Source organism: Gobius niger, assembly GCF_951799975.1.
Source record: "Gobius niger genome assembly, chromosome: 21".
Taxonomy (NCBI): Eukaryota; Metazoa; Chordata; class Actinopteri; order Gobiiformes; family Gobiidae; genus Gobius; species Gobius niger.
The window spans coordinates 2,861,394-2,873,820 of NC_136872.1; the positions used below are offsets into that span (position 1 = coordinate 2,861,394).

At 42.6% G+C, this 12,427-nt stretch overlaps 1 protein-coding gene across 1 annotated transcript; it reads right to left on the bottom strand.

The window, feature by feature from the left end:
- Positions 1 to 1,429: 1,429 nt before the first annotated feature.
- Positions 1,430 to 9,407, bottom strand: LOC306980461 (eukaryotic initiation factor 4A-I-like). The gene is made up of 11 exons (XM_079579847.1): positions 9,294 to 9,407; positions 8,230 to 8,272; positions 7,766 to 7,898; positions 7,032 to 7,171; positions 6,783 to 6,951; positions 6,097 to 6,206; positions 3,972 to 4,115; positions 3,754 to 3,891; positions 3,304 to 3,393; positions 2,403 to 2,482; positions 1,430 to 2,011 (listed from the first exon to the last, which is right to left on the bottom strand). Exons 1-11 carry the CDS (start codon positions 9,314 to 9,316, stop codon positions 1,867 to 1,869), a joined length of 1,215 nt encoding a protein of 404 aa, XP_079435973.1. The 5' UTR covers positions 9,317 to 9,407; the 3' UTR covers positions 1,430 to 1,866.
- Between the last annotated feature and the right edge of the window lie 3,020 nt (positions 9,408 to 12,427).

Sequence of the window (12,427 nt, forward strand, 5' to 3'; positions counted from 1 at the left end):
AAAATACAAAAGAACCAGTGACAGAAGAGCAACATTAAAGTGACAAAGTGAGATGACAAACACGGCAACACAAGGAAAAAGGATCCATTTAGATCAGGCGTTACACAGGCCTACAGAAGGCAATCCCAAGAAACTTTTAGATTTGGGCAACGCCAAACTGGAGAAACCGCGCTGGGTAAACCCGGGGCAAGAGGTTAAAGTACAGCATGTCCTCTCATAGCTACACCTGTGCTCGTATCCTCAATAAGCTGGGTATCCAAGTAGGATATGTAGCATGTGTACTTGTACTACAAAAATAAAGGCATGCTGGATTTTTTTTTGTCATGTATTTAAGATTTATTGCAACTGAAAATGCAAAAACGGAAAATAAATGGACTCTGGACTTTCTGATCGGACAATGGGCAGTGGGTGTGGCCTCAAAGAACCAAAACCAAAAGAAAGAAAAAAAACGCAAACACGAACATCTTACATCACGAGAAAAATGTCTTTTGAATACGTGAATAAATCAGTACAATTGTTATCCATAAAGATTTCTCTTGTTTTTCGATTTGATCATGTTAAACCTCATATTTACAGACACAGATAGGGCAATGTTTATGAAATGAAACCAGAAAAAAAAATAAAACTCCTATATACCCTACAATCGGTAATCCGGGTTGATTTGTGATGGTATAGTACCTTTTTTTCTAACCAGCAACAACGCATGCTACATACCCTGCCTTTAAAGGCCCAATACCTGATTTGTTTTGTAGTTGTGGTAACATAAGTTTTGTCCTTTAAAGTTTTTCGTACAGGCAGACATTGGTGAAAGACCGAGTCGAATCAAACCCTTTCACATTGATCGTAAAGCTATCAGCTAGTTATTTACATTTCAAGTTGTGAAAGGTTTGGGATAATTGTGTTTGAGAGTTGGAACCACAACAAACAATTTAAAATGTCTTCCTTTTAAAAAAAAACAAAAAATAAAAATCAGGTACGGGGCCTTTAAATGATGGCACCATCTTGCTCTGTGGATACAAAAACACTGGTACTTGCTGATAAAGGACACGCCTTCATTTTTATTAAAGACCATTAAATAAATACTATACAGAATCCAATGTAGAAAATCTGATACACCGCTTCTGTCCCAAAAGGTTAACAAGTTCATAAAGTCACTTAAAAATAGCAATCTCCAATAACAGTAGAGTCCCCCCCTCTTCACTGATCAAATGTAGATAGAATTTTTTTTTTTGCTTTTTTTTTTTGTTTTACACCGTCAAAACACCGGAGGAGGTAGAACTTATCCATAACTCCCATTTGGTCCGCGTTACAAAAACTCCTCCCAACAGTGTGGCGAGGTAGCTTACAAAGTGACATCGGAGAGAGGAAAAAAAAAAAAAAAGAAATTGTTTTTTTTTAAAAAAGGAAACCAAATGAAAACCCACACCAATTTTTCGGGGGGAACCCAGAGAGGACCCAGAGCAAGAGCGCCCCCTGTCTAACTCCTGTCCACTAACACACCGGATATCCACGCGCATAATTTGTAAAAGGCCCTTTGGGAACACATTATTGAAGAACGAGGGCCTCGGGAGGTTATGAGAGTAAAAAAACAAAATAAAATAAAACTGCCACTACTGCCCTACTGCTATACCCACTGTGTTGGCTTTTTTTTTTGTATCGGAGGAATTCTGTCGTATAGTAAATCGTGTGCGTCTTTAATTCGATATCTATGAAAAAGTATGGCCGACCCTCGACATGGCAGGCAGAGGAGCACGTCTTTTTATTTCATCAGAATGGCCCAGAGCATTTGAGAGAGGAAAAAAAAAAAGACTAAAGGCCCAGGCCGCAGCCACACGTGCGGGAGGCTGGACTTGTCAAAGAGTTCGGTTAGATCAGGTCGGCCACGTTGGAGGGCATCTCCTCCACGGTGGTGTTGTAGAAGGTCTCGATGTCCCTCAGGGAGCGCTTGTCGTCCTCCGTCACCATGTTGATGGCCACGCCCTTACGGCCGAAACGACCCCCGCGACCGATCCTGATGGGACAACACTACAGGTATTAGGAGACTGGAAAGAAAAACGCTTTACGATCGCAGTCTCTCATTAACCCCTACCTGAGCACACATAGTCTTCAGTTCGGCTTTACGCAAATCTAAAGGCTTTTTAGCAACTACGTGACAAAAACGTTACTCAGTTATGCATGTCTTAGCTTTCAAATGAGGTGTTACACTGGCCTATAGGCATCGAGAAGTTTGTAGATTTGGGGAAGGCCGAGCTGGAGAAAATGTGCTTGGTAAGAGGTTAAGTGTAGTTTTCTAAGCCTTTCCCACTGAGAGCCTGTTTTTCGGACGCTATTAGGGCGTTTGTGAAGTGGACCGTCCCCTCCTGGCTTGGAATTGTCCGGTCCACGTGTGCAGGTGCATTTACCTGTGGATGTAGTTTTCTCTGTTGGTGGGCAGGTCATAGTTGATGACCAGAGACACCTGCTGCACATCGATGCCTCGGGCCTGAGACACAGAAGGGAAGAAGAGCAAATCAGACCCAGATCAAAAAGCCCCTGCCGTTCCAGTGATATAAGCGGCCATTTTAGGCAGACCCCGCGGGATGGGATGACGCTGCTCCTACATACGCTGTCAAGACACATTTAAGACCATTCAAAGAATACTTTAACGATACTTGGTTTTCAATGGTTGGTTGGTTCATGGTGCAAGTGAGATAGCTAGTTTGAAATAAAATATCCTAAATGTTTATTATTAGGCAGTATTTTTTTTCCTGAGATCATAAAGCAGCTTTTACAATATAGTAAACATAAAACAAAAACATTTCGATCCCGGAGACATTAGCTTTTATCAGCGCTAGCCGATGTTATAAAATATCCCCTCATATATTTGCCAATGTATCGGTCAACCATTGTACATGGATAGTAAGTGAGTTAGGTCCAGTACTGTAGTGTTGCTCTCAGACTCAGGCTAAGATCATGTCTGTGGGCGCCTGATGTAGCGAGGACAGTGACAGACAAAACGCCTGACAGAGCCACACCACAGCAGGACAGCCACAGTCAGTTGACACGCATGGGTTTCATCACTGCAACACTGACTGGTGTTTTTGTCGACATGGATCAATATGTGCCACAAATGAACGGCCTGTGTCCCTTTGAAAACCATCTTAACCAAAACAAATAGCCAGATTCCCCAACGTTTGAGCTGTACTTCACAAAAATTTGTAAGATACAGTTTTTTTGGGGGGAAAAAGTGGTGAATAAAACCGGGAAATGATTGGTGTCTTTTAATAGTGCCCCAGCCCTACTAAACCTGAAGGCACGACTCACCAGGATGTCTGTGGTGATGAGCACTCTGCTGCTGCCAGAGCGGAACTCCTTCATGATGATCTCCCTCTCCTTCTGCTCCATGTCCCCGTGCTGCGATCACACACACACACACACAACACACACGTCACAACTACGCCCACAGGTAACACTCATGTCTGTGAGAAAAGCTCCAAGGGGATATTTGAGCACAAACGTCATCTACATTTGAGCGATGCCCAACAAACACATGTCTGATTGGACCGGCCTAGAAACTGACAGTGGAAATTCCAACACAATTCCAGAAGCTCAGAGGCCTTTGTTCTAAATACAGCTCCATAAACATACCTTAAATAAGTCAAAGTTTCCAGTATTAAGAAGAAATAATCAAGGATGAACAAAGTACATTCTGACAGTAATGATCAGTGTTAATGTGCACATTCATCCTCAAAAGAACAAAGCCGTTTGTCTCACCAGCGCCGACACGGTGAACTCGCGGGCGGTCATCCTCTCGGTGAGCCAGTCCACTTTCCGGCGCGTGTTGAGGAAGATGACGGCCTGTGTGATGGTCAGGGTCTCGTACAGGTCGCACAGCGTGTCCAGCTTCCACTCCTGAGGGGACCATCGAAGACCGAGATCACTCAAACTGCCGATTCTAAACACAAGGCTTCTCTCCAAATCCCCGCACCCACCTCTTTCTCCACGTCGATGTAGAACTGCCGGATGCCCTCCAGTGTCAGCTCCTCCTTCTTCACCAGGATCCTCACCGGCTCACGCATGAACTTTTTCGTCACGTCCAGGACGTCAGTGGGCATGGTGGCCGACAGCAGGACCACCTGGAGAGCGGAGATGTAGTTAGATGTGGCACAGAAAATATCTTTCACTTCTCAGCGCAGCTATTTGGCATTTCATTCCATCAACTGTAACTAAATCTTCAAGCGTTTAGGAAACCCCAGGGGGCGCAAGACAATATTCAGTTACCAACAAATCTGAGGGTATGAATAAAATGCATCAATGCACTTAAACCCCAAACTATTATTTGAGGAAACGAACACTGCATAATGCACCTTTAAACTTACTCCAGAATTTGGCAACGGAAACACACAAAAAAGTGGTGAAAATGTAGCCTCGTAGTGACCCAACGGCTGGATGAGTGGTCAGCGTGGCGCCATTACTTTCCATCACAGAGCTCTCTCGGACGCTCCAGGATCAATTGTTTTGTAGGTTTTCTGGTGAGAGGCTCCGTCAGCTGTGAAAACCTTCCAAACAACTGATCCCGGAATGACCTAGAGACCACTGTGATGGAAAGGAGTGACCCATGCAGTCGCCGGGTCACCTCAAGGTCAGATACAAACAAATATCAACTTGTTTTTCACATTACAGTTGCATCATGCACCTTTAAGTTTAGATTTAAAACAATGATCAAGTACGAAACTGGTAAAGAAGAAGTATAAACCATTTTCATGGAAAGTGAAAACCGCTAGGATTCTTTGTGTATTTCTATAGCTTTGCTTTAGTTTTGAGAAGCTTTATAAAAGGAACAGTGAATTGATGCGATTATGAAAGGAGGACTCCATTTGTAAAGCACCTTTCACAGACTCGGTCACAAAGTGCTTTACACGGGACAATTTTACACCGACTCCATCCTCGGTTGAGCTGTTGTACATGATTTTGGTGATAGGGAAAACCGGAGTACCCGGAGGAGATCTATGTTGACACGGGAGAACATGAAAACACCACAGAAAAACCACGTCCGGGCGTGACTAGAGGTCGACCCATGAGGTTTTTTTTTTAAGGCCGATGCCGATATACTCCTGTAAAAAAATAAATACTTCAGCAGATGCCGCTTTTATTTCATTATTCTAGGTGATTCAATCCTAGTTCCCGTTAGCTTAAAAGCTCATTCATACTTCATAAGACGCAAGAACGTTCATAAGAACGTTCATAAGAAGTTCTTGCGCCTTACACTAAGAGCTGCAAGAACAAAAACTCATTTTTGCTTAGTAACCATGGAAATGTCTTTAGTTACAAGACATTTGTTCTTGCGTCTTGTGAAGTATAAATGAGCCATTAGCATGCTGCCCTTAGCATTAGCATACTGTTACTAGAGCGATCAAAAACACAATTGTGGAGGCTAAAACTCATTCAGCAATTCAATTCTCCAGGTTCTGTGCTTCAGAATGACACAGCAGGTCCATATTGACTGAGGTTGAGTGAAACATATCTGACAAACTTGTGGCAAACCAATTTTCATCGCACTGTTTCTCTGTTCCCCTGTAAGACGACTTGTTAAAGCCTTGACTTCGCTCTTTCTAATGCAAAAAAAAGGAATTCTCTATCATTTTCAATCCCAGAGAAATTAGCTTTTATCGGCGCATGCCGATGTTATAAAATCTCCAAATATTGGCCAATGTATCGGTCCACCATTGAACATGGATAAAAGAGAAGAGTAAGTGAGTTAGGTCCAGTACTGTAGTGTTGCTCTCAGACTCAGGCTAAGATCATGTCTGTGGGCGCCTGATGTAGCGAGGACAGTGACAGACAAAACGTCTGACAGAGCCACACCACAGCAGGACAGCCACAGTCAGTTGACACGCATGGGTTTCATCACTGCAACACTGACTGGTGTTTTGGGATCATTTCATACACATCTTGTTGACTTAGATCAATATGTGCCACAAACGAACGGCCTCTGTCCCTTTGAAAACCATTTTAATCAAAACAAATTGCCAATTCCCCAATGTTTGTACTGTAGTTTAATTTCTGTTCATCAGGGGAAAAGCACTTCTCTGGAGGTCCCTGAATAAAACCACTCACCTGTATACTGGGAGGCAGCTTTCGGAAAATGTCGTAGATCTGGTCCTTGAAGCCTCTGCTGAGCATCTCATCGGCTTCATCAAGGACAAACATCTTGATGAATTTAGACACTGGAAAGTAACAAAGATGTTAATATTACTGCGCACATGTGGATGATTGGTTCCGATACTTGAACCAGATCCAAATCCTTAAATGTCACTAAAAAGCATTTAAGTGGATTCAAATTGGCATTAAATCTAAATTTATTTGAAAATTTTAACACAAGTCTTCCAATTCTGTTTGATAAAATGTTAAGGAATAAGAGATGCACTGACTGGAGATTGTAGCATTAAAATATAGTATTTGGGCATTAGAAGCATTCCATTTGACTTGCTTCTGTTTGGGCTCCTAACACAGTGTGCGCGGTTGCGCTCAGACTCAGGCTAAGATCATGTCTGTGGGCGCCTGATGTGGCGAGGACAGTGACAGACAAAACGTCGGACAGAGCCACACCACAGCAGGACAGCCACAGTCAGTTGACACGCATGGGTTTCATCACTGCAACATCCGCCACGTCTTGTTTCACAATAGCCTCAATCCCTCAGCTTTCAGACCTCCCACCTAATCATCTCGTCTATAAAGTGTGTTACAAAAGGCCTGCTAAAGACGCAATCTAATATAACATTGTTGTCTTGACCACAACTTACCCAGAATGCCACGGGTCAACATGTCGAAGACTCGGCCTGGAGTGCCCACCACGATGTGAGGCACGTCAACTTGCAACTTCTGGGACTCCGTCCGGACATTAGTGCCTCCAATACAGGCATAGCATCGGGCACCTAAATAATCCCCCAAGGCCACCACTACTTTCTGAATCTGTGGAGGACAGTAGGCGTTAGCCCAGAAGCTTCACACTGGGGTGAGTACAGTACACGCCCCGGGGGGGGCACAAGCACCTGTAGAGCCAGCTCTCTGGTCGGGGCCAGGACTAGAGCTTGTGTGGACTTGAGATCCAGGTCCAGCTGCTGCAGGATGGAAATGGCAAAGGTGGCAGTCTTTCCAGTTCCAGACTGGGCCTGAGCGATCACGTCGTAACCTGAGGAGAAACATACAGTTATTGATCATTCCTCTGTTCGCCATGTTGTCGGCAGCTCCCCTCATGTTTGGAGTCAAGCCCCACAGCTCTGCCCCACTCAGGAGACGGGGAATGGCCCGAGGCATTGTTTTTAGAGAGCTACAGACAAAGGCCACAACAATAAGAGCCCTGCAGGAATCGAGGAGAGAGGCCTCTACTGACTTCTCAAAACACAATTACAGTGTTGTTTTATTACAATTAGATGACGACAGTGTTGCTTCACTGTGCTGATGAGCAACTGTGTCATTACACAACGTATTTCACAATAGTCCAAGAGTAGTATTAGCTAAATAGATTGTACTGAATGGTCCAAAACCACACACTAGATGACTATTATAAAATACTTATGACACCCTGGCCCGCTCAATTATGGTCTTTGCAATTACAATCGACTGTAGACTGTTATTTGCTTACGAGCTGCAATTGTAGCTTCATCTGGTTCATATTAACAGAAACTGAAGTTTTTGTGGAAAGTAGTGATAATGGTTGTGGGGGGGGATCAACTGATAAAGGAGCTTAATGTGAACTAGCAGCACACACAGCTGGCCTTCTTACCTCTGATACAGGGCAGGATGGCTCTCTGCTGGATGGCAGAGGGCTTCTCAAAACCATAAGCGTAGATTCCTCTGAGCAGCAGCTCGTGTAAGTTCATATCATCAAAACTGTCAACCACTTCAGACCAGTTTCCCTGTGGACATCAGACAGTTTACTTCCACTGATCCAAGCACACATACAGACCTGACTAATACAGGCCCATGAAAATACAAGACATCAGAAAAACTACATTTTACAAGATGACAGTCAATAGCAGCTACCAACATGCAGACGTTTTTCAGTGGCTTGTTTATAATAAGATAAACTGCAGTGGTTTTCACAACACATTACTAAAGTACTTTCCCAAATTGATGCCATAACTTGGCATTAATGGCCCATTTACATGTTTTAAGACTCCCATCTAACTTGGTTCCACTGAATTCCTTTCAACCCTCACATGCCTGTTATTGGAAGGAAACCGTTACCTCAATGACTCCATCAGGCTCCATTCCATCGGGGCCATTGTCACTAGAGGAAAAAAGGGCAAAAAAAATTACACGTCTAGCGTCACCTTTAACATAATATTTCGTATTAAATATAAGACACACTTCGAGAGTTGGCACGAGATTAACAGCGCAACAGGTTATGTAACTCACAAATCTAGGAAAAATGAGTTAACAATCCGCCATTTTCACCGCAAACACTTAGATCCAATACGTTTGTTCGAGGCCCGTAGGTAACTGAATAGCGCCGTTGTTCTGAATGGGAGCAATCGTGAACAAAAATACCCATTATCGGGCAAGAGTAGAAAAAACAACACTCCAACAACAAAGACTGTTACCTATGTGCCAGCGGAGGGCCCAAAACGCGAGATTTTAACACGCTTGTATTCACATTTTCGACATTTTTTTTTAAGGGATGTGGCAAGCCCGACCCGAGCGCTAGCTAAAATGGACGCTTTCATGGACCATGTGCGCCTGATCCTCCGACACAAAACCAGACTCTTTATGCGGGCAGAAAAAACGAGCTCAACACGGATCGACACAATCACACACATGGATTACACACGGTAGTGCCCGTATTCCGGCGCCACTGTCATTTAACAATACAATCCGATCAAGAAAGCCATTGAAATATAGTAGGCCGCACCCAGGCCGGGGCTGTTCACGTGTCCACCCGGCATTAGCAACTTAGCATCGCCATCGGCTACATTTCAGCCGACCGTTATTTTATTCAATAACGTTGGAGACACAAATATTTACTCAACAACTTTGCTAGAAATGACAAGACGCTCGAAATTAACGTAAGTCCATAACCTCACTTTTCAGTTTGAATAATTCCCCGTGCGTTTCCATAGTACATTCCGGACAAGAAAACGGTTAGCCTTCCGTTAGCTTAGCCTAGCCGTGTTAGCTAAACGACGCTTATCGCCGTAAATATGATCACGGACACGGTACCGATGTAAAAACACACACGGGTCACAGCTGACCGACTCCGCCGCGGGAGGATGAGTCCCGGTGGGTGATTCTGGGGCTCGGACGGGGCTTACCTTCGGTCGTACTCGGCGGACATTGTCACAGAACGGCTGTATGTGAGTGCGCTCGGATACAGAGGCTGAGGCACATTCGGAGCACCTCCGTCATGGGGCTCTGGGCCCGCCTCCCCGGAGTGCGGAGACCGGCGATTGGTCAGGCGCTCTGACGTCAAAGTTCCATTTCTCCCAAAATGAAAATCACAAGCAGCCAAAGAAGAAAATGATTAAACGATTAACCATGTCATTAATTATTGTATTTATTTATTTATAAATGTAAATACAAAAAAAATAAAAAATAAAAACTGAATGTGTTCTAAATAGGTTGTGTTCATGTTCTCAAATTTTATTTCAGTTGGAGAGATGGTGCCAATACATTTCTATCTAAAAGGAAAATATCCAAATGTTTTCCCTGATCATTATTTGATAGTGATTAGATTCACAAACCTGACACATTATTCTTATGGCTGAAAGTCCTTCCTACTGACCAACATCACGCACATGCACTTTTGGATGCCTTTATGAGGAAATAATGAGATCATAGTTCATATGAGCTGGAAGAGAGGACTTTGAACTTTGTGACAGTTTTTGTTTCATGTGATTTGGCCAAGCAACAAACTAAGACTAGAAATCTGCAGTTTGACAGTTGCCATAGTTACCGCCATGGAATTTTCAGTTGCACCCCGCCTCTATTTTAAACTATATGTTGTAGTGTCATGTGAACGCAACTTATATTGGATGAACTCATGCATGGAAACTCTAAAAATAATAATGATAATAAAAAATAATATAATATACCTTTTATTCCTGCTGCTGTGCACTCATGAGATGAACTGATGCTGTATGTGGCACTGTTGAATTGACATTACAAGATTTGGGGTCTGCAGAGTGAGTCCATTATGTTGTTTTCTTTTTTTTTAAATACATATATATTATATTGTATGTTATGTTTATTGTGATGTGTCAATGTCCATTGCTTTTTAATGTCCTCAAACACTCAGCAGTGTGGCAGGTTCAGAGAACTGCATAACGCTGCCAAAGGAAGAGTCCCAAAAGAACCACGTGCAGCTGCGTTTGTTACGTCACGGCACAAACGAAGGTGAAACTGTGTGTGCGCATGGAAATCAGCTGATAGGTTCAGAGCAAACTGTTACACACAGAGGAAGATCTGTTTAGAGAAGATTGGGCTCATAGTAACACGGGCTGAATGTTCAATAAACTGAATATAAAAAAGGTACATATAATATCTGTTTAACCACTTTGATATGGTCCTATGGTCACAGCCGGGGCATCGTAACCCTATAGACGGGACATGACTGGTGTGACAGGCTTTCCAGGTCAAATGGATGGGAGTCATGTCTGCAGCCTGTAGTCGGGTGAGTTTCACATGTAAACGTCCTGAATAACATAAAAAGGTGAAGTGTGATCATGTGCTAATTCACTCAGGATGTTCGCGCTTGGCGTCGTCAACAACACAATACATTTCTATCAGGGGCACGAGTGTTTCGTTCGATGACAAAAGGCAGAGGTGCTGCGTTGGTTTGCATTGAAATGTGTGTGGCCCCAGCTCGACTGGGCTGGGGGCCTCCGTCACAGTTTGAGATCACATCCACTACAGGACCCATCCACTGATTAACCCTGTAAAAGAAGGAAATGCCTGACGACTACTATACTGTACTTGACCGACTCTTAACTTCTCTTTATCTTACAGAAAGGGCAGGGCAGGAATCTGTCCAAGGGTCACTGTAAAGAATCAAGAGGTACAGTTATCCATTTTGTTACAGCTTTCTGCATCAGAGTTTATTTCGTCGAAAACTAAATTAAAAGTTGTTTGTGAGACTAAAACTGTGACTGTCATTTTTGTTGGCTAAAATATGGCCAAATAAAAATGAAAAGAAGAGACTAAAGTCATCAACAGCCTCATTTATATTTTATATTGTGTGTTCTTTCTGCTCTGAAGTGTGAAGAATTGCCCCATGTGGGATAAATATTGTCTGAATCTAAAGACGACCCAAAAGCGATGATCATTTTGGTCTCGTCTCATTAAATATAACTCATATATAGGGCTAGAAGGTACTGTTACAATATTTCCAATACCGGTACTTTAACGACACTTGGTTTCAGTGTTGGGTAGGTTACTTTATAATTGTAATATAGTCTATATTAGTAGCTGCAACTTTAAAAAATGTAATATGTTTGGATAATATACTACTGTTTCAAAAACGTAGCTGAGTTACACTCCTAGGTACTTTTTAGTTACTTTTGGCAAAATATAAACTGAAAATAGTACTAATGCCCCTGCGCAAAAGTCAAAGATTTCTTTCCTTCATTATCCCCATTCTGTCGTGTTTTGTTTAGATGACATAAGCTACACAACTGCAGATCTTACACAGTGTGCTGGTCTGGGGCTTTTGTTGTTGTTCATACATTTAAATGCATTTATAACTCGAGTTACTTGAAATGTAGTGACTAATATATTCCCATATTTTGTTTCAGTAATATGCTATATTCCTTAGTTACTAGTCCGATACCGGAGCAATACTTTTTTATCTTGTCATCTTGAATCAGAAAACAGGTGAATATCAATGTATTCCTTTTCCTTCCATTTCATTTTCATTTGTATCATTTGTTTGAGGCGAAACAACCAAGAAACTTCTTTCAATGACAAAAGGGCGGCACGGTGGCGCAGCGGTTAGCGCTCACGCCTCACAGCAAGAAGGTCACGAGTTCCATTCCCACCTGGACGGGATCTTTCTGTGTGGAGTTTGCATGTTCTCCCCGTGTCTGCGTTTCCTCCGGGTACTCCGGTTTCCCCTACCACTAAAAACATGTACAATAGATCCCCCTCTGGGGCCAGGACTCCCCTGAAAAAGAGATGCTTAATCTCAGTGGGACTATCCTGGTTAAATAAAGGTCAATAAATGAATAAATAAAAAAAAACTTTACACGTTTTTCTCATTTTTTTCTCCCATTTTAACCAATTTTCCCCCCAAAATGTTCCATATCTTTTTCCTCCAAAATGGTTAACTTTTTTTCCTCCATGTTTCCCAAAATTTTCAATTTTTTTTCACATTTTATTTCTTTTTCAACTTTCACTTTCTTTCACTTTTTTCTTGTACATTTTCCTGACCATCAGCATCATATAAAAGATT